This window comes from Lethenteron reissneri, chromosome 58 (assembly GCF_015708825.2).
Source record: "Lethenteron reissneri isolate LAM-NWPU_2019-01 chromosome 58, ASM1570882v1, whole genome shotgun sequence".
Lineage (NCBI taxonomy): Eukaryota > Metazoa > Chordata > Hyperoartia > Petromyzontiformes > Petromyzontidae > Lethenteron > Lethenteron reissneri.
Genome location: NC_083836.1, coordinates 10,502,777 through 10,525,309, shown reverse-complemented (window position 1 = coordinate 10,525,309; position 22,533 = coordinate 10,502,777). Strand labels below are relative to the sequence as shown.

Below are 22,533 nucleotides of genomic sequence, written 5' to 3'. Positions count from 1 at the left end.
CGTTCAACACAAACACAGAGATTTCAAAAGTGGACTCGAAGCCATGCATCCCTGGCCGTCGCGGCTATACGTCCTGCGATTTAAAGATCTCGAACATCTTTGAACCATTTTGGAGAAGAAGGTTAACAGCTACTTGATGAACAATGCCAGAGGTTTAGAATGCAATGTTGATGTTTAGTGGTTACCCAACAATCAAATTGTCTTGTTTCAGGAAGTACAAGCGTTGCTACCCCTGCCACCACCACCACCACGTGCATCCCGCAGCAACCCATGATTCCCGCGCCAGGTGCTCGGCCACTCCTCCGCATGGCACCATCCACACCTCATCCCCGGGGCACTTTTCGCTGCTTGCGACCGACTCATTCGTAACAATGTGTTCCCATTTACGGCAGTCACGGAAAAATAATTGGGAGTTTTTTTGTGTGACAATAACTGTGCCGTGAAAGTGCTGTAACACTGGCATCTCAACTACAAATTACCGCTGCTCTTTAATCGTACGGTGCTAGTGTATCCGGGTGACCTTAGTTCAATTCCCGGCATGGCTAACATTAGTAACGGGTCAAGTTCGGACCGGTCCCGCACTCTCCCCTTCCCCAACCGGCGGCACTGAACAGTGCGGTGAAGTATGGTCAAAAGATCCCTGTGGCAAAGCGCTGTAAATTATGATCGTGTTCAATGCAGCCAACTCCTCCTGTTGCTGTCATAAAAATATATATAATAATAATCACACGTCCCTGCGTAGCGATGACTTTTTAAGCTCTTTCTGGTTGAAGAGAGAATGCATCTTAGCGAGCGTCACACGGTTACAGTTCAAAGCGAAGAGTGAAAGTGGCCTCCTACTCAATTCCACGTTACCATGGCAGAGACAATCCACACCTTATCATCCTATCGTGACACCCATGTTATCATAATGAAAATATTTATTTACACTGGAGGAATCCGGTAAGCTATAAAGCTCTTTTTTCACAGATGTCCATTTGGGGCGCGTAAGAATGTTACAACAACAAACAGTACACACACACGATAGGAGTGGAAAGTACAAAAAAGGTAAATAAATCACCCACACACATACAAATACAAAACTAAACTATCCCCATCCTATCAGGCAAAGCCCACTGAGGTATTAACTTATTTGTCAAAGGTGACCTGGCTACCACGAGTGGACAGCTCAACAAAGTGGCTTATCATTTGGACATTTATCGCAGCCAAAATAATCTAAATAGTTAATGACCCCCGCCCCCCCCCCCATATGGGATGAGGGCTGATGCAACCCCCAGCGGGGGTTTGAGTCACATGCCCCGAATTGAGTCACATGCCACCAGATTCCGCTTTCGACCGGAGTTGCGTTACAAAAGCCAGCGAGCTAGACGCGATGCAATACACGCGGACGAGTATCACAAAACGTCTCCCGATCTAACGGTCACATCTTCTGTGTGGATTGCCTTTCAGCAAAGCATGGCGATTGGCACGTTTGGTCATGTGTGCAACTTGATTTGTTCAGTTGCGTCAGGTGGCAAAGGGTATTTGACTTCAGACTTAACGCGACCTAAACCCAAAATTCAATAAAGAATCAAACGCCACGTGCGTTGATGTATGGAGCGGTGGTGTAGCGATTAGCGTGCTGCACTACGAAAACTGGTGAACCGAGTTCGATTCCCACTCACCGTCAATACAAGTGACGATTATATAAATCTCTGCTTGGCAAAACAGATAACTCGACTCAATGGACTTGTGTATGTGTAGTGACATTGGGGATGTCACTGTATGGTGCCGGCCCGGGAGGACCGTGGCGTGCGATGTTTCTACGTCGCGGACAGCACCGTGTGGGTTGCTGTGTGATGCCGGCTCTAGCACAGCATGGCGTGCGATGCACCGTCATCGCGTACACCCCGTAGGCGGGTGTAGTACCAGCCCTAGCGGGGCTTGGTGAGCACTGGGATAGCGCGGGCACCACGCATAGCGTGTAGTGCGGGCTCCCACAAGGGGGAGTGGGAGAGTGTCAGCCCAGGGGCAGGGTTGTCCCGGGCCATGGCACTCTGGTTGACCCCGTAGACACATGATCTGGAGTGTCCATAGAGAAGGCCCCAGGTGGGGGGGCTAGGGGTTGATCACGTGTCCAGGGAAAGCTCCCAAGGGGGATCGAGAGGGAGCTAGAACGCTCGAGAAGGCGGGCGGGGCCGATCGCAGAGCGGCCCCGACCCGGGAGAATATAAGGTGGGTCCCTGAGAGAGACCAGAGTCGCTTCGTTCTACAAGCTGGAAGCTCTACGTCTACAAGCTGGAAGCTCCACATCTACAAGCTGGAAGCTCTACGTCCTACGAGGCATCAACACGTGGTCGAGGACTCGAGTGAGGGTCTGACCCTTCGTCGCTGTAACTCCTACGTATAGAGTAGTTAGCTGGGTGGTCACCACTCTAGGCTGTATCTGGTGAAGGGGCAGTTACCCCTTTGTGTTAACGTGTTGATGTTACAATAAATGTGTTGTCTCTAAAGAGAAAAGTCTGCAACTCAGTTGGACTCACTACACGTGAACAATTAAACGAGCATCATGCGCGTCGATGCTTCGTGTCGTCTCTGCAGATGCGCGTCTCGGCTGCAGCTTTGACGACGCGGCGCTCCCGCTGTGCGGCTGGACTCAGTCGGATGATGATGGAGACTGGATTAGGAACTCGGGAGCAACCCCCAACCCCAACACCGGCCCACCTGGGGACCACACCACCGGCTGTGAGACACCACTGCCCACCCCCACACCCCTGTCCCTTGAGCTGGAACTAAACAGTGCATATGTCCTTGCACACAGCTAATTGTTATTTGTTTTCATTGAGGCAATGTTTGGGCTCATTACATCACGTTGTGACGTGATGTAACGTTGTAAATGTTGTGGCTTGGCTCTCCAACACACCGGTGTGCTGTACTAGTAACGAATTGGCACGTTCTGTTTACGTGACAAACCTTATTCATTGGCTGTGTCGTGTGGTGGCGGGTTTAACGACACATTTATATTTATGACATCAAACCCAAAAAAAAAGGATATTATAGATAAGCCAAACTGGTTATGAAAAGCGGGGGATAGAAAGATGGGGAACGGACTCGCTGCCTCATATTGTTGCGTTTTTCTTTTTAATGCCGTGCAACTTCCCATGCTCACCAATGAGACGTGGGAAGATGTTAACTACCTCACCTGATATACAGGAGGTCTCAGGTTGGATTCCGACCCTGACGCCTGCTGTACATTTGAAGTTTGCGTGTCTCCCTCCCTCCCCGTGGTCGCGTGGATTTTATCCGGCTCCTCCGGGTTTTCCCTCCACATTTAGAATCATGCATTTAGAGTATTTGGCTGCTATAAATGTCCACGTGATTATAAGCCATTACATTGAGCTATCATTTGTAATGGCCAGATCGCTGCTGAAAAAGTGCTACATAGCTCAGTGGGCCTTCCCTGGCAAAATAAAATGTATTTATACTCTTTGGTTCTTTCGGTAAAGTCACATAGGTAGAAAAATAAAATAAAACAAAAATAATATATCACGACGTTTCGATCGCAACACAAGCGGTCGTCCTCAGGCGGAAAAAATAATCCAGCAGTGGAACTGCTGAACCAGCGAGAGAGCTGTTATATATGTGGCGAAGGGCAAGCAGGCGGGGTCTGAGCTGGAAAGGAATTCCATCCCCGGATGCAAGCACGTCAGTTGTGTTAATGGGGGAGATTAGGGAAAGAGAGATTAGGGAGAGATTAGCATGAAATGAGCTTCCGTCGCCGCATAAGAGTATCATCCCAGCATATGCGCACAACAGCAGTGTTAATGGGAGATTAGCACTATGTTGATGGGAGAGATCAGGCAGGGATATTAGGGGGATTAACAAGTTAATGTCATGTTTATGTGTAACACAAGCTGCGGCGCTGCCAACTGCGCTGTGAGGCAAGCGCGTCCACGCAAGAGAACCACCACAACGGTGGTCGCGTCAGTGAGACACAAAGCCCATCACACAGCCAGAACCATCGATACATCGAGGCTAAGGGAGCAAAGGTGGCCATGTTAGTGAGACCCCAGCCCGTTAATGCAGAGGCACCTAACAGGGCTTTGTGTCTCACTGACGCGACCGTTGCGGTGGTTCTCTTGCGAGGACAGAACATCTTTGGTCGCGTGAAAAGCCACAAAGTTGGATGGGCCTCCTGTTGTGCTTTCGAGATGCTGGGATGAACAATAGCAGTGAAGAGAAGGATTAATTAAAATGTCGTTTGCATCACGCTGAAGCCTTCGGTAGAGACTGTGCCTTGAACTTATCCAGCAAGGATGGCTCCAGACTCGGATAAGAACTTGATTCACAGGACATTGCGAAGGGATCACAGCGGGACGTCCTCGTTTGTTTCAGCCTCCTTCTACCTCTACCTGGACTCTGAATCCGTGGGAGCTGGGGGAGGAGTGAGGCTCCTGAGCCCCAGCATCAACACCAACCAGAACGTGTGCCTGAGCTTCTGGTACCACATGTACGGCGATACACTTATGACATTGAACGTGCACGTGCTGGAGGACGGCGGAGAGAGACCCATGTGGCGCGCTGAGGGGCAGCAGAGCAGTGCCTGGCTGCAGGGAACTGTCACCATTCAGGCCAAGCCAGACACCCAGGTCAGTGGCTCCTAATAATCACTCAGCTCAGTGCCACCTGGCAGCACCGGCCTTGAGATGAATCGTGCATCGCATCTGACGTGCTAGATGATGCCGGTTGTGTTTTGCATAAAGGTCCCAGTGTGAAGGGGAGATTCACGCTGCCCAATCACCTTGTACGTATGTTGTATGTACGTTGTACGTTTAACTTCGCACCATACGTAGCCAACCGTGATTATGGAGGTGTGGGTGAAGGACTAAACTTTAACAGAAAAATATCTGTTTTAAATAAATTCGTTTTCAATCTGGATTTAAAAGTGCATAGCTCAAGTGGCTTCTCATTTACACTGTGATTTGTGTAACTGAGATCGTTGACTTGAAGCTATGCAATCACAAATGCAATACTGTGCACTGTTGTAGAGCATTATGGGTAATACATAAACAGACTTCCGTCTATCTCTCTACATTCAATTGCAATATGATCAGTGCATCAGGCCATGGGCCATCCAAAGTTATTATCCAACTGCAGAATATGTTTAAACAGGCAAACTCTGCACTGGTTTTCAACTTCTCAGTCTCGTCAGCTGAGCTAGAATTTGTAGCATCGAGAACAAGCCTGACTGCTGATGAGACGCACATGATAAAAACCTGACCGATGTTGAGTTCCACATCATTAAAATTGGTTCAGAGTATTCTAGTGTACAAAATTGAATGTCTGGAAAGCTTGCGGGCTGACGCACTGAAACGCATTTTAGTTTAAATCTGACGAGCCAAAGGAACGTCTGCGCATGATATCACCCGTGCAAACCGATTTTGCCAACAAAAGTTTAGATATGTGGTTAATAAATGTTCTACACAAATCATAAACAGATTTCCATTGAGTTGGTAATTTGTGGATCCTGTTTGAGACGAGATTTCAGGTCAGATTTCCCTGTTTCAGACATCATGAGCGGGCTGTTAAACCAAAAAAAAAACCTTTTTTTTTAACATGTAAAGGACACTGAGCTGTGTAGCTCTTTTTCAGAAGCAACCTGGCCACAATTGATAGCTCAACGAAGTGGATTATCATCATGTGTACATTTCTAGCAGCCAAATACTCTAAACATACATACATAACGCATGTTTCTAAAAGTGGAGGGAAAACCCGGAGGAGCCGAAGAAAAATCCACACGAGAGAGAGAGACACACACACCGCAAACTCTAAATATACAGCAGCAGACATCAGGGTCGGGATCGAACCCACGCTCTCCTCCATACCAGGCGAGGTAGTTAACACCTCCTAGCCACCGTGATGATGATGACAGAGAGAGACACCGCAAACTCCAAATATACAGCAGGCGTGAGGGTCGGGATCGAACCCATGACCTCCTGCATACCAGGCGAGGGAGTCAACCTCTATCCACTGCAGCTCTCCTAATAATTACTGATAGAGCAGCTGGAGAGAATGAACTGCATACGCTGCGTGAACATGCACCAGTGCTGGTTGCCCAGTTCTGCAGCAGTAGCGCCGCTCCTCATTCTGGGAGCAATGTGCCGAGGCTCTGCGATCTTCCTAGGTCACCATCGAGGGCGTTCGAGGACAGAGCAGGATGAGTGACGTAGCGCTGGATGACATCGTCGTCGTGATGGGGAAATGCCCAGGTGAGCACAGATCTGTGCACTCTCAGGAACAGGGTCGCGATCTCGTTTCACGAAAAATCCTGAATTATCCCGAATGTTGGAGTTTAACAGCGACGACGACGGCGATGAAGAATGCCGATAACTTTCCGAGCCTGAAAAACCATACCTACCGCATGCGATGTTATTACATAAATTTGACTTGTATTGTCAGAGCGTTAAGTTGTTCTACACGCGTACATTTTACCGCAACTGATGCGCACATGCCATACGAAACACCGTGACGTGTTGCACCGTCCGAAAGCTGATGCAAAAGTCGCGTCACCGTGAGACACCTCATTGCAAATGAGCCACTCTGTCCTGTCCGTGACCCTCCCCCACCCCACAGAGTGTGTGAGCGGATGTGACTTCGATGAGATGGGGGACTTCTGCGGCTGGGCGAACAGCGGAGGGGACGTGGGCTGGGAGCAATGGAGCGGTCCCACAGACACTGAGAACACTGGCCCTGACGATGACTTCACTCGGCCTGGCTGTGAGTGTCTTACAGCCTCACATCACTCACAGGCTCCACTCGAGCTCCTGGCCTTGAAACCCACACCCAGTATAATGTGTCTCGATCACTGTGTTAGTGACGACAGCAGTGTGTGTGTGGATCACTGTGTTAGTGAATACAGCAGTGTGTGTGTGGATCACTGTGTTAGTGAATACAGCAGTGTGTGTGGATCACTGTGTTAGTGAATACAGCAGTGTGTGTGGATCACTGTGTTAGTGAATACAACATAGTGTGTGTATCACTGTGTTAGTGAATACAGCAGAGTGTGTGGATCACTGTGTTAGTGACTACAGCAGTGTGTGTGTGGATCACTGTTAGTGAATACACCAAAGTGTGTTTGGATCACTGTGTAAGTGAATACAGCAGTGTGTGTGGATCACTGTGTTAGTGAATACAGCAGTGTGTGTGTGGATCACTGTGTTAGTTAATACAGCAGTGTGTGTGTGGATCACTGTGTTAGTGAATACAGCAGTGTGTGTGTGGATCACTGTGTGAGTGAATACAGCAGTGTGTGTGTGGACCACTGTGTTAGTGAATACAGCAGTGTGTGTGGATCACTGTGTGAGTGAATACAGCAGTGTGTCTGTGGACCACTGTGTTAGTGAATGCAGCAGAGTGTGTGTGGATCACTGTTTGAGTGAATACAACAGTGTGTGTGTGTGGATCACTGTGTGAGTGAATACAACACAGTGTGTGTGTGTGTGGATCACTATGTTAACTCTGCTGTGTGTAGTTGGGAGTTACCTGCTGCTGGACTCTGAGTTCAACGACCCTGGAGCGACGCTGCTGCTGGAGAGTCCGGCTCTCCCCTCCTCTGGGTGCCTCGTCCTGAACTTCCACTACTTCCTGTATGGGTCAGCAGAGAACATGGCCATCAACGTTTACATCAAGGAAGGTAGGAAGCCTGCAGACTTATCGATAATTTGATGCCCCTTGACATTTCAGAATGTGGTTTTGTTTATTTTCTGGTGGACAGCTCTCCGGTAAAACTGAACGCCTTTCAATCGAGTAAATCAAAATTCACATGGAGCTCGCTTTTCCATCATCCCAGAGACTTCCAACCTCCGCGGCGGAGTGCGGTGTGTCCCCGTGACGTGATCGAAGGTTGCGGCTCTGCGTTTTAAATATCCGTTGCTGGTGGGGTTGTCCGCAGCAAGCTCCAGCCGGCAGCTCGCGTGGTCCCTGCAGGGGAACCAGGGAGCGAGCTGGATGCTGGCGCGGGTCGAATACTCTGGCAGAGGAGCTGTGCAGGTAAGTGAGCGGTCCTGGTGTGTGTGTAGTGGAGTAGCGCGTGGGGTTTTGCCAACAGTGTAAACGCACGTGTGAGCGGCGGACAGTGAGGACCCGTCAGGGCAAACAGGTGCGGTGAGAGAGCAATCCAGAGAGAGACGACCAATGAAGATGCATAGCAGTGATTGGCTGGCTGCAAATGCAGACACGGTGTAGGCGCCTGGGAGTCTGGAAAAGGAGACGATAAGCGTGGCAGAGAGCTGCGTGAGCGGCAGCTTAATGAGGGCTACCTGGGGTCTCTTAATGAGTAAGGGGATATAAGGCGATGTGCGGAGACACGCGGGAATGGTTGTGAGTTGAGTTGGTTGGAGTAAAGAGAAGCGGGGAGACGAGAGAAGTCCGGGTCCTGCTCTCCACACCTCGTCCTCTCCAGCGGTGATGGCTGATCCCCCACTGGAGGCAAGAGGTTGGAGAAGTGAGGGCAGATAAGCTAGCAGTAGAGAGGCGAGCGGACTCCTAAGTGTGAGTGCAAGAAAACTAGCACTAGAGAGGCAAGCAGAGTACATAGAGGAAGGCTAGCAGTGGAGAAGCTAGCAGAGTACATTGCGGAAGGCTAGCAGTGGAGAAGCTAGCAGAGTATATAGTGGAAGGCTAGCAGTGGAGAAGCTAGCAGAGTATATAGTGGAAGGCTAGCAGTGGAGAAGCTATCAGAGTATATAGCGGAAGGCTAGCAGTGGAGAAGTTAGAGTGTATAGCGAGAGGTTAGCAGTAGAGAAGCTAGCAGAAGATATAGTGAGAGGCTAGCAGTGAAGAAGCTCGCAGAGTGTTCGGTAACAGGCTATCAGCGGTGAGGCTAGTATAGTGTATGGTGGGAAGCTACCAGAGGGTGTAGTGATAGGCCAGCAGTGGAGACAGCAAAGCGAGCAGAGCGTGGCAGGCAGGCTAGCAGTAGAGAGGCTCGGAGAGTGAGAGAGAGAGCAGGCTAGCAGTGGAGAGCAGTGGCGGCTCCTGCAAAATCTCTCAGGGGGGGCAAATGTCTGGATGATTGATAAGGATAAGGTCCACCCATGCAATGGATAAATTAACAGCTTAAGCATGTAAAGGCAACTTCACTTCTTTAATATTAATGAAAAATAAAGTGACTCTTACAATACATCTTGTTTGTTTCTATACTCACTATTAAAACAAACCACTCAAGTTTATTTTATTAAAGATTCCACTAGATTTTGATTTAAAACTTTCGTGACTGCAGGGATTCATCTTCTTGGTTCTTTCGGTAAAGTCACGTAGAAGGGAAGTAATAAAATAATAAAAATAAAACATAATAAAATTATTCTCACGACGTTTCGGCCACAACGCAAGCAGCAGTCCTCAGGTGAAAACCAGGTCCGTCGAGGCGACAGAGTCTGAATGAAACAGCACACGAGCTTGGAGCATATATATATAAGCTGGGCGCCTTGACAAAGGAATTTGCATATCAAGAGGAATTTAGCATATTTATGGGAAATGCAGGAATGTGATTAGTACTGCTTATGCATGTGCATTATGCAGGATTAACAGCATCAAAGGGAGCTGCAGTTGCTGCTGCTGCTGCAGTTTCTGCTGCTGCTGCAGTTGCTGCTGCAGTTGCTGCTGCTGCTGCAGTTGCTGCCTTATCCATTTTAATATAACACTATGTATTATTCTACCCACCCTAATGTGTATCACACTGCTATATATTTACTATACAATTACGACACCATACATTACTCTGCACACTGCACCATGCCAGTGAGTGGAACGTTGTGGCCGAAACGTCGTGAGAATAACTTGCGTTGTGGCCGAAACGTCGTGAGAATAATTTTATTATGTTTTATTTTTATTATTTTATTACTTCCCTTCTACGTGACTTTACCGAAAGAACCAAGAAGAAGATTCCACTAGGTGGCGATAAATTATATTGTTGGATGAAACGTGCTTACGTATAATGACGTTAGCACGTATGATGACGTAAGCACGTTAGGGCTTGCCCTCCCGGAAGCCATAGAGAATGCATTGGAGCGCCCGCCGTTCGAAAAAAACATCTTTGAATGTAAGTCTATGGGGCCACTCGGGGCGATTCTCAGCCGGAGTGAAATCGCCCAAAAAAAGGCGGTACTCCACAGAACGTGACATGACGCTGATTGGACTATATCCAGAGGCTGACAGTGACGGCTAGCGTGACTCTGTGGTTCAATGACATTGGTGGTGCGTCGCCCAATCGCCCTAATGAAGAAACCGCCCCTGGTGGAGAGGCTGAGAGAGAGAGAGTGGAGTGAGCGAAGCAGGCGAGCAGCGCAAGCGGGAGAGTTGCCACAGAGTCACGTGGTGTTGAACGCGAGGAGTTCTGTTCAATGAAAAGTGACACAGGGGAAAAGAAGAAGTTGTCCGCGTGAAATAAAAGCACTACATGTGTAGCGTCGCCGTCGTGGTCACCACACTCGACTTGGACTTTCGCGCCGCACTGGCCGGATTACGCCCCTTGCTTTACAGAGGCTTTCCACAAATGAACACAAACTCGTTAGATAACCCAAACATGGCAACGCCTCCTGGCTTAGACATTCCCCAAAGACACCGGTAGAACCATCAACCGGGCCAGAGCGTCACCAGTTCGGCACGCACGCAAATGGGGAATTGAAGACGAGCCATAGCAAGCGCGATTGTGGCCATGCAACACAAACAACGGACGATATCGCTGTGGCCAGCGCTCATTCACTGGAGGAGGAATGGCAAAACGACACGAACTCTCTGTGCCGAAGCCCGCTCGTCGTGGCCAGCAGACCTCGACATTGGCATCGAGCTCTTGAACTGGTCGCTGCCGCACGCGAGAGTAGAGTAGGAATAGCGTGCACTCCATGGCTAGGATATGTTAATTACCTCGCCTGCTATACAGGAGGTTGTGGGTTCGATCCCGACCCTGATGCCTGTTGTATATTTGGAGTTGGCATGTTTCTCTCTCTCCCCGTGGGCGCATGGAATTTTCTCAGGGTTCTCCGACTTTTCTTTAAACATTTAGAATAAATGTCACGCGTTTAGTAGTATTTATACACTTCGTTGAGCTATCATTTGTGATAGCCCAGGTCGCTTCTAAAGAAAAAGAGCTAGTTTAGTTTTAGTTCATGCCTCTCGCGGGATCTCGTCGTAGGGGCGTGTGATCGACGCGTGGCACTGTGGGGGGGCGGGGGGGAGCTTTCGTGTTGACTGCACCCCCCGCTGCCTGTCTACACCAAACACTGCTCTCAAAGCTTCCTCACTGAGGCACGCAACACGAGTGAATGAGACAGGCAAATTGCGAACATTATTCATTTCACATTGTGCCCAAAATCCCCCAAGATGGCCCACGATGAGTTATGCACGAGGCGTATCCCATTATAATAAGTTCGCACTCATTACACACACAGCGCTTGCCACAAATGAGCCACAATACCTCGCTGATCTCAACAAGGAGCATAAACCACCATCACGCGAACTCCGGTCATCCTCACAGCAGCAGCAGCTTTTGGCTGGCCATCGAACAAAGATGCTTCTGCGGCCGTCTGGAATGCTCTTCCTTCCAATATTAGTAAGCCACTGGGAGCTATGCACTTTTAAATCCAGATTGAAAACTAATTTCTTTAGAGTTGCTTTTTGCTTTGTTTGTTGTCCTTTCTCCTGCATCTCCGATTAGCACAGTTGCCTACGTAAGGTGCAAAAGAAGTCCACCATACATACGTACATATTCGTTGATGCATTAATCGGCCAGTGACCTCCCACTTAGAAGTTTCACGGAGACACGAATTTTTTGCTCTGTCGGCTCTCATAACTCCGAACGCGAACCAACTCGCGCCGTGTGCTTCTTACGTTCCAGTTCGCCATTGAAGGAGTTCGGGGTGAAACAGGCGAGAGCGACGTTGCTCTGGACGGTCTGTGTGTCACCGAGCAGGGCTGTGCGCCAGGTATGACTGCGCTGAACTGTGAGGTAGCGTCACGCTACGTCGCGTGCGTTGAACTTGTTTTGTACGTAGCCAACCGTACTCATCGGAGGTCACAGCACAGCAGCTGTATGTAAATGTTGTGGATTTACTCTCCAACACCCCAGTGGGCTGAAGTAGAAACTAATTGGCACGTTGTTTACTGTATGTGACAAACCATGCTGGCTGTGTCGGGTGTTGGAGGGTTACGACACTTTTATACTTACGCGATCTAACCCAAAAACCTTCATTATGAATAACATTGGTCGCGAAAGCCTGCTACATGTTAAGCTGTTTGTAGGTCCTCGCAAAAGTGCACCTGTTCTGTCACGCATTCCCTGTTAACGCCGCTCGCGTTCGGAGCTTAAAAAGGATCGGTACCGTGCGTCCGTGCGTCTGGCAAGTTGATGAGCGGTGCGGATAACCCAGTTGGCAATCTGGAGCCAGCGATGCACATTCCACATTACGGTGGCATGGGACGTAGTTTATAGTAGATGGGGCCATCCACTGTGTGGCAGTGGCAAAATGTTAACTACCACGCCTGGTATACAGGAGGTCGTGGGTTCGATCCTGACCCTGACGTCTGCTGTATATTTGCAGTTTGCGTGTCTCTCTCCCTGTGGTCACGTGGATTTTTCTCCGGTTCCTCCGACTTTTCCCTCCACATTTATAATCGACCTGGTAAAATAAAAAAACATAGTAAACTGTCCACCCAAGCAGTGCTCACCACGTGTTGCTCATTTAACCGGCCTTAGACGGATGGTGGACTGAGTGAGCCCTACCTGGGAGCAGCTTCATTCATGATGGGCTGAGTGAGCCCTGCCTGGGATCTGCCTCGTTCATGATGGGTTGAGTGCTTGTGTAATTATGAGTCCTGTGACAGCATCGGTTACCTCTCTGCTCCTCTTTACACTGGACTTACACCGTGGCATGACATTTTTATATTAATCTTTGACAAACGCCAATTTAACAGAATACAGTATCATACTAATGTACATTCATGTGTGTGTGTGTGTGTACTATGTGCATTGTCAACAGTCTGTGAACCCCCGACTACAAGTGGAAGTTCAGGTAAGCCCCTCCCTCGTCTCATCGCTACATTCTATACCTTGAAATGTGACGGAAATGTCCATCTTGTCTCGTTCAGAAATGCACGCATGTGACTGCAGCAGTATAAACAATTTCGTCAGTCTTGTTTACAAAGCATTCCTAAACTAAAACAAAACTTTGTATACATTTACCAGGTAAGGCCCCACTGAGCTACGTAGATGAGAGAGAGACACTCAAACTCCAAACATACCGCAGGCATCAGGGTTGGGTTATAACCAACGACCTCCTGTGTCCCAGGCGAGGTAGTTAACATCTCGCCAATGCGGCGCCCAATTTAGACCCTAACTTTTGTCCGTTACAGGTTTCACATCAAGTCACCTTTAAAACGCGTTTGGGTGATTCGTTTGATTGGAATATCGCAGGGTGGATAACGTCATTCATAATATCTGGGGTGGGAGCAGTGATCTTGTAGTGGCACCATGAAACCCGACGACCTCCGTTAAATTGTGGACATGGTTCACAGTGGCGAGCGATATCTGAACCAGTCCTAGTTCTGCCCCTTAACCAACCCACGCTGACCAGTGTGGTGAAGTATGGTCAAGAAAACCCCGGCCACTCACACGGTGAGGGGGAGGGCTTCATCCAGAAGTTGATAAAAAGTTGAAAATGTTTGTTTACGAAATTTGCTGTTTGCTGCAGGTGATGACATATTTCTAATACATTTTACAGAATTGAAAAAAAAACACCTTTGAGCGATTGCAGTTGGCACCGCACGTATGAGTGCGGCTGTTGTGAGGCATCACCCCGCGTTAATTGAACGGTGGACACCTTCGCACAGAGGAGATGGATGGATATTGATGCCAATTCGAATGCCACACGAGACGTCGATTGCATTCACGTTCATTGTCATTTCCTTGTCGCATTAACTACACACGTCACCGCCAGAATCCACAACTCTGGCGGAATCTGCGCCCGGCTTCGTCACAACGACCGAACGATCGACGGCGTGGACCCACGCTGACAGCGCTCGCCCGCAGCCAATCTCTACCACGCATTCCAGGCCGGGTTCCACACCGCCGACGACGACCTTTACTCAACCGCCCGTCGCGACGCCTGCCGCAGAATCCACGGCGAGCAGCGCAGCCGTGGCGCTGCCGACCGCTGGCACTGCACAGAGCACCCAGGATGCAACAGTCGGCTCCACGGTTCCTATCACAGCAGCAACAGCAACAACAGCAGCAACAGCAACAGCAGCAGCAACAGGAGCAGCAACAGAAGCAACAGCAACAACATCAACAGCAGCAGCAACAGCAGCAACAGCAACAACAACAACAGCAGCAACAGCAGCAGCAACAGGAACAGCAACAGCAGCAACAGCAACAACAACAACAGCAGCAACAACAGCAGCAACGGGAGTAGCAACAGAAGCAACAGCAGCAACAGCAACAGCAGCAACAACAGCAGCAACGGGAGTAGCAACAGAAGCAACAGCAGCAACAGCAGCAACAACAGCAGCAACAGCAGCAGCAACAGCAGCAACAACAGCAGCAGCAACAGCAACAACAGCAACAACAAGCGTCCCGGGCGGCTCCACAGGCTCAATGGTCGAGGACTCCACATGGAGCCCTTCCCCATCGTCGTCAGCACCAGGGATCGTCGTCAGCACCTCGTCCGTGCCGTCTACCGACCGGACGGAGTCCACGGCCACTTCTCACGACACCACCAAAGGTGACCGAGGATGCAACGATTCACTCAGCCAGCGATGAGAGGAAATTGTCAAGACTCAGGCGGTGACGATTGAAATGAAGGGTTCATGTATGTTTTGTATTAACATCGCATTAATCGATGCATCGTGTAACACCACGGTGGATTATGCTACGGCATAATTAGGTTTTTGCATATGATAGCTCACACGTGCGTGCAGGAGCTAGGTGGCAATGTCGAAGTCTTTTGGTTACGACGAGAGGGCATGCAAACAATCCACCGGCTTGCGTGCAGTAAGGAATCCGATGGTTTTCCCTGTCAGTCAGAGGCATTGTTCTGCACCCCCTGAATAGAGATGGGACACTTGTTGTTTCCTCTGCCTATGCCTCAAAACTATAAACTAGCATTACCCGTGCAACCGATTTTGTCAATGTTTCACACAAATCAATGTTTCACACAAATATACAGATTGCATTGGTAATTTGTGGATCCTGTTTGAGATGAGATTTTAGCTCAGATTTCCCAGTTTCAGACATCATGAGTGGTTTGTTAAACCAAAAGAAAACTCGTTTTTATTTTACCAGGTAAGGGCCCACTGAGCTACGTAGCTCTCTGTCAGAAGCGACCGGGCCATAACAAATGATATCTCAACGAAGTGGCTTATCATCAGCACGTGGGAACTTATAGTGGTGACTCAACGTCACGCGACCACGGGGAAAGAGACACGCAAACTTCAAATACACAGCAGGCATCAGGGTCGGGATCGGAACTCACCACGACCTCCAGTATACCAGGCGAGATAGTTAACGTCTCCTAGCCACTGTGGCGCCCTCACCCTGCTTTGAGCGATCCAAAGCTAATCCGTGACTTGAGTCGCACTCTTTTGTGCAGCGTCTTGAGATGCGGGTCGCCTTTAAATGCTGCGTGAATACAAACCGTGTCGCGAATTGCACGGCACGTGAGCTTACGGATGTGGCAGCAAGCGGTGTTGTTTAGTCCTCTTCTTTTTCTTTTGTAAATTATTTTCATTGATCCAACCACGGGGGGGTGGAAGGGGGGGGTGTACAACTTCCGTGACAGGTGAGGGATTGGTGGCTCGACAATCAACAAGGACGTGCAGGACCGTAGCATTGTGCGGTACGTGATGCGTTAGATCTCCCTTTTCTTCGGGAAAAGATGGGGGAAAGAGGGGGGGGGGGAGTCAGTCTCATTTCAAGGTCAGTCAAGTAAACTCAAGGTTTCTGGAGTGGCATTCACGAGGGGGGACCCCAGATCTAGGTGAACTCCCCGTTTAGTCCTCTTGTTATTTTCAACGTTACGTTGATTTGTACGATCCGGCAGTGCGTGCACGCAATGAACGTGTTTGAAACACGTCGTTGTAATGCGTTGTAGAAACGCCATGGTTACCTTTGTGTTTTCAGTAGTAACGAGGTGTGTTGAAATTTGTTGTTGCACGTGGAAAAGTTCACCTGTGACACAACGTGCGCGTACAGAATAAAATGAAATCGAGAATTGTTTTTACTCCTGCAGTTTAAATACGCTCAGGGTTTAAGGACGATACGGTTTTCTTATACACACATATGTAAGTGTGAACAATCTCGTAGTTTTTTTTGTGGCATTAAAGCAATCCCAGAAAGATACAAATATAGATGAATGCAAATATGCGTCCACGGAAAAATTTAAATCGTGCAAAACTACTGGATGCTCATCTCGCATGGAACGTTGCTCCGGTGAAACTGACGAGAACACCGCATGCCGTGCTTCGCAGAGAGCACAGCGGTGAACACCACCACAACAACGACCACCACAACAACGACCACCACCACCGTGCCCACGCCCTCCGCCAGCACCGCGTGCATCCCGCAGACACCTGCAGCTCCCGAGCCAGGTACGTGGCCACTCTGGTGGTCATCCTCACAGCAGCAGCAGCAGCTGCAGTGCCTTTTGTTCTTACCACCGAACAAAGACGGCGCTTTCAGGTGCGTTTCTGCGGCCGTCTGGAACGCTCTGCCTTCCGATGTACTGTTTGTTGCTGTCACGTTCTTACCCGCCCCAACTGGACATCTGTGAGCAAGAACTTTATAGCTCATCAGATTCTTCCAGTATAGATACATATTCTGATGTTAGGAAGTCACTAGAGCTACGCACTTTTAAATCATATAAATTGACAACTAATTTCTTTATAACTGCTTGTTGTTGTATTTAGTTTGTTGTCCTTTCCCCCGCACCTACAATTAGCACGGTTGGCTACATACGGTGCAAAAGAAGTTAAACGTACACACGTGCACTCTCACCGTCGCACGCCGCCCGTCTTGTTTGTGGAAGAGATTTGCTCTGAGTGTTCCCTTGGTGGTATTTTTTGTGCGCACGTCTAGTAAATCGCTCCGGTTACAACGTTCAGCCCATTTCGCAAATCCAAAAGGGACAGCTCCTGGATCAAATCAGTGGATCAGGAGCGTGGGGCATGGACAAATATAAAGGGGGATCAAAATTTGAAAACCTGCGCCAAGAAACACGTGGAGAACTCTGATTGCCACCGCGTTGAGAGACAGAAAGAGGAAGACACGGACTTAGATAACTTGTGCAAGTTAGGGACACTATCGATCTTAAAGAAAAGGGGCTTGATCAGGACATTCCGTGATAAAATAACCGATCTGTACAACGTGATGTCTGGCATCGAGATAACACCAAGCATTGAATCCTCCCTCCTGGGCTTTAAACCCCAAGGCGTCACCAGGCACCTTGTGCAAGTATTTAACATTTCGGCTAGAAAGACCATCCCGAGCTCTTGGAAGAATCACGTACCGCATAACGCCACGGTCCTACACGTCCGCCTATCCTGCTATGCACAGCTCACGTGTCGCGGAAGTTGTACATCACCCATGTGGTTGGATCAATTAAAATAATTTACAAAAAAGAAAAGGGGGGTAGGGCAGGACACGTGGCTGGAAGGGATGATGGCCGACATTCGTCACCAATGATGGAGTGGTTGCCGAAGGAGATAAAACGCCAGGGCAGAACGTCCACCAACTACGCAGATGACGCATTGGAACCGGGAGTCAGATGGATCTTGACATCACACGACTGTGGGGAATTGTCACGATTTGGGGGAAGCCTCCATCCAGCGGTGCATTTTTCGTGAATGACGATGACGACGTTGATATTTCACAAAGGAAAAGCACTCGGGTTGATGATGCTTCGTGTTTTCTCTGCAGACGCGCGTCTCAGCTGCAGCTTTGACGATGCGGCACTCCCGCTGTGCGGCTGGACTCAGTCGGGCGATGACGCCGGAGGCTGGATCAGGAACTCGGGAGCAACCCCCAACCCCAACACCGGTCCACCTGGGGACCACACCACCGGATGTGAGTGCCGAGACTGTATTTTGCTTAAGTGTGTTAATGCACCAGGATCTCAGGAGTAGTTCTGCGATATCTCCTTCCACGGGCTGTTTGATAGAACTCATGGGCTAATGCACTGGCTCTGCCAGTAATCCGGATTGAAAATGCCTTTGTCGTATTACACTCCTAGCCCAGGTGAGGTGCGTTTTTGAGCAAAGCGAGAGCATGCTCTTAAAACTAAACTAATTATTTTTTATTTTACCAGGTAAGGCCCACTGAGTTTTATCGCTCTTTTTCAGAAGCGACCTGGCTAATCACAAATGATAGGTCAACGAAGTGTCTTAACATCATGTCTAAATTTATCGCAGCCAAATACTCGAAACGTGTGATGTTGATTCTAAATGTGGAGGGAAAGACCGGACGACCCAGAGAAAAGTCCACGCGACCACGGGGAGAGAGACATGCAAACTCCAAATATACAGCAGGCATCTGGGTTGGGATCAAAACCACAACCTCCTGTATACCAGGGGACGTAGTTAACATCTAGCCACTGCAGCGCCCTGCTCCCAGTGGCCTTGTGGACACAAGGTGACTCAGCACCTGGCCTGCATGTGGGCACGATGGCTTGGGGGAGGTGAGTGTGGATGAATTGTTCCGAGTCTCCTTGATCACACTGGCGTAGAAGCTGCTGGAAATACTCGAGTGAGAACTCCTGATATTTATAGGACGTCACTTTTTTGTCCAGAAGTTCATACTCATTTGAGGCTGAGTCGACCTAGGAGAGTCATTCCCAGGTCAAGTTCAGATACCATTTTCCCCAGATGTGCATGCCCAGGAGTCTACGCAGGTTTGTCAGCATCGTAGTGTGGTGCACAAACCGCACAATTGGTTGTGGAAGCCTCTGTGTTAAACTACGTATGTTTGTTTGTTGAACTTTTGCACCGTATGTAGCGAACTGTGCTAATAGCAGGATAGTTGCTAATATGAGGCTTTAAAAAATTTGTAATATTTAAAGATGTAAATGTCAAACGTTCGCACGTTCAATTTCCCGCACCTCTGATGAGGACGGTTGGCTACCTATGGTACGAAAGAAGTTCAACATACCAACCGCTGTGCCACCGCTCGCTCGCTCCGCGTGCACACATTGACGGCACGGGATGCCGATTCGTTTCAGCCTCCTTCTACCTCTACCTGGACTCTGCGTCCGTGGGAGCTGGGGGAGGAGTGAGGCTCCTGAGCCCCAGCATCAACACCAACCAGAACGTGTGCCTGAGCTTCTGGTACCACATGTACGGCGATGAACTTATGACCCTGAACGTGCACGTGCTGGAGGACGGCAGTGAGAGACGCGTGTGGCGCGCTGAGGGGCAGCAGAGCAGCGCCTGGCTGCAGGGAACTGTCACCATTCAGGCCAGGCCAGACACCCAGGTCAGTGGCCCCTAATACTCACCGCAACTTTCACCATCCAGGCCAGGCCACACACCCAGGTCAGTGGCTCCTAATAATCACCAGAACCGTCACCATCTACGCCAGGCCACACACCGAGCTTAGTGCCACCTGGCAGCACCGGCCTAGAGGAGAATCGTGCATCGCATCTGCCGTGTGAAATGACGCCGGTTGCGTTTTGCGTAAAAAATGTAATTCAATATTCGGTTGAATGTTCACCATTGCATTCCCCTGGTGCTTGGTGGCGCCATGGAGCATGCCTCTTGGGACTAATGCCCCCGAGCTCTGCAATCCTGCAGGTGATCATCGAGGGCATTCGAGGAATCACCGCGATGAGCGACGTAGCGCTGGATGACATCACAGTGGTGCTGGGAAGGTGTCCAGGTAAGAGCGCAGAAAGGGGGCACAGCCAACTGTGGGTGTCGTGACGGGCTTGACACGCCCGTCGCGTGTGCACACGCGATGCGCCCGTTGCATATGCACACGTGACGCGCCCGTCGCGTGTGTACACGTGACACGCCCGTCGTGTGTGTACACGTAGCCACTACAATTTTTGGGAAATAAGGCCAGAAAGACAGGGCCATGAAGAAGGCTGCTGTCTCTGGTGGCGGCCAATCAGTTTCAAAGACAATGTGAGAATATTATCGGGGCATGTTTGTTTGCATGTTTTCCACAAGTATGTGTGGTTATTGCAGACTTCATCATGGGACCTCCTTTGCCAGTACCAAAATATGAGAATAGGTTTTCCCCTTTTTTCTGGCAACAAAACAGGTGTTAAGATGTTAAAACACCAAACTGAAGCCTTTTACAAGGAATCATGTCTGCATTAACCACAATACTTGTGGTCAGAATGCAAACAAAAAACATACTCTGATAATATATGCATTGTCTTTGAAACTTATTGGTCCACACCAGAGACAGCTTTCTTTTGAGCCTAGTCTCATGTATGTTTTTTGTTTGCATTCTGACCACAAGTATTGTGGTTAATGCAGACATGATTCCTTGTAAAAGGTTTCAGTTTCGTGTTTTAACATCTCAACACCTGTTTTGTTGCCAGATAAAAGGGGAAAACCTATTCTCATATTGCAGACTTGATTATGCCCCGTTGCAAAATGTTTCTATTTGGCGTTTGAACATCTTAACACCTCCTGTTTTATTGCCAGAAAGGGTAAAACCTACTTTCTGTCATAATTTCCTCCCGTCTCTCCAACATAAAACGTAACGTATTACTCGTTCCATCGCAGTTACAGGGTCTTCCAAACTAATGAGCAGACTTTTGGAGACTCCTCACTGAGTAGCTCGGCCTCCTGCCACCATGGCGTTTCAAGCAGCCGTCACTTTTTTAGAACTGCAGCAAATTGCAAGAAACCGCGACACCGACTCACACGAGCCGTGCGGGTGGAATTATTTGTTCATTTACAATGCAAAAAGGTGCAATGAGGAAACAAACCAATTCCGCGATGAACAGCAATTGTGCTGTACTCGCATTTGTGTCTATTCGGGAGCACAACGCCAATGTCCAATTTGTAGTTGTGCTCTTCCTCCATTGTGGGATTACTCTGTGCGGGTTGCATGGACACAATCGCACCACCGTGGCTTGGGTCTTTCATGTTCCATTCGTGAAGGAGAGATGTGGCCTGTCGACATCGGCCTGTCAATGTTCCGATGCGACTGACGGTTCCGCCGGTGTCTCCAAGGAGTTTTTCATCGTCGGGAGGTGCGACGTTTGGGTCGAGATTTCGGTGTTCATTCCCAAACGTATCGCGTTGTTCGTTTCGCAGAGAACGACAAAACATTGGTTCTCTGGTCAACGAGAATGGGCAGAATAGCCGCGCAGTAAGCAGGCCGACGACCAGCGCACTTCGCAGAGCTGACGGATCCATTGCTGGTGCTGGCGGCGCTGACAAGGCACCTCCTAACGTGCCCCGAAGTGCAACCCAAAGGCCCCGTGACATCATCGGCACGCTTACCGGTGTCGAAAACGCAAACCCGGAAACCAGGTTAATAAAAAAAAGATATACCAATGTGTGTGAATGCGTGGCTGATGCTTCTGCGTTTTATATTGATGCTCATTTATTTGTTTTATTTAAATCACCCCACAGAGTGTGTGAGCGGATGTGATTTCGATGAGATGGGTGACTTCTGCGGCTGGGCGAACAGCGGAGGGGACTTTGGCTGGGAGCATTGGAGTGGTCCCACAAACACTGAGAACACTGGCCCTGATGATGACTTCTCACGGCCTGGCTGTGAGTATCTTACAGCCTCGCATCACTCACAGCCTCCACTCAAGCTACTGGCCTTGAAACCCACACCTAGTATAATGTGTCTCGATCACTGTGTTAGTGACTACAGCAGTATGTGTGGATCACTGTGTTAGTGAATACAGCAGTGTGTGTGTGGATCACTGTGTTTGTGAATACAGCAGAGTGTGTGGACCACTGTGTGAGTGAATACAGCAGAGTGTGTGTGGATCACTGTGTTAGTGAATACAGCAGAGTGTGTGTGGATCACTGTGTTTGTTAATACAGCAGAGTGTGTGTGGATCACTGTGTTTGTGAATACAGCAGAGTATGTGGACCACTGTGTTAGTGAATACAGCAGTGTGTGTGGACCACTGTGTTAGTGAATACAGCAGAGTGTGTGGACCACTGTGTTAGTGAATACAGCAGTGTGTGTGGACCACTGTGTTAGTGAATACAGCAGTGTGTGTGTGGACCACTGTGTTTGTGAATACAGCAGAGTGTGTGTGGATCACTGTGTTTGTGAATACAGCAGAGTGTGTGGACCACTGTGTTTGTGAATACAGCAGAGTGTGTGTGGATCACTGTGTTTGTTAATACAGCAGAGTGTGTGTGGATCACTGTGTTTGTGAATACAGCAGAGTGTGTGGACCACTGTGTGAGTGAATACAGCAGAGTGTGTGTGGATCACTGTGTTAGTGAATACAGCAGAGTGTGTGTGGATCACTGTGTTAGTGAATACAGCAGAGTGTGTGTGGATCACTGTGTTTGTGAATACAG

At 49.1% G+C, this 22,533-nt stretch overlaps 1 protein-coding gene across 1 annotated transcript in view; it reads left to right on the top strand.

The window, feature by feature from the left end:
• Window positions 1-22,533, top strand: part of LOC133357580 (zonadhesin-like) — a 92,394-nt gene that overhangs the window by 18,920 nt on the left and 50,941 nt on the right. Inside the window, exons 9-23 of the mRNA XM_061575568.1 lie at window positions 212-286; window positions 2,581-2,724; window positions 4,375-4,628; window positions 6,164-6,248; window positions 6,613-6,756; window positions 7,511-7,672; window positions 7,931-8,028; window positions 11,873-11,960; window positions 13,014-13,046; window positions 13,971-14,753; window positions 16,498-16,617; window positions 17,945-18,091; window positions 19,242-19,495; window positions 19,813-19,897; window positions 21,616-21,759. Coding sequence (XP_061431552.1) covers window positions 212-286; window positions 2,581-2,724; window positions 4,375-4,628; window positions 6,164-6,248; window positions 6,613-6,756; window positions 7,511-7,672; window positions 7,931-8,028; window positions 11,873-11,960; window positions 13,014-13,046; window positions 13,971-14,753; window positions 16,498-16,617; window positions 17,945-18,091; window positions 19,242-19,495; window positions 19,813-19,897; window positions 21,616-21,759 — 2,616 coding nt within the window. The remainder of the gene's footprint in view (window positions 1-211; window positions 287-2,580; window positions 2,725-4,374; window positions 4,629-6,163; window positions 6,249-6,612; window positions 6,757-7,510; window positions 7,673-7,930; window positions 8,029-11,872; window positions 11,961-13,013; window positions 13,047-13,970; window positions 14,754-16,497; window positions 16,618-17,944; window positions 18,092-19,241; window positions 19,496-19,812; window positions 19,898-21,615; window positions 21,760-22,533) is intronic.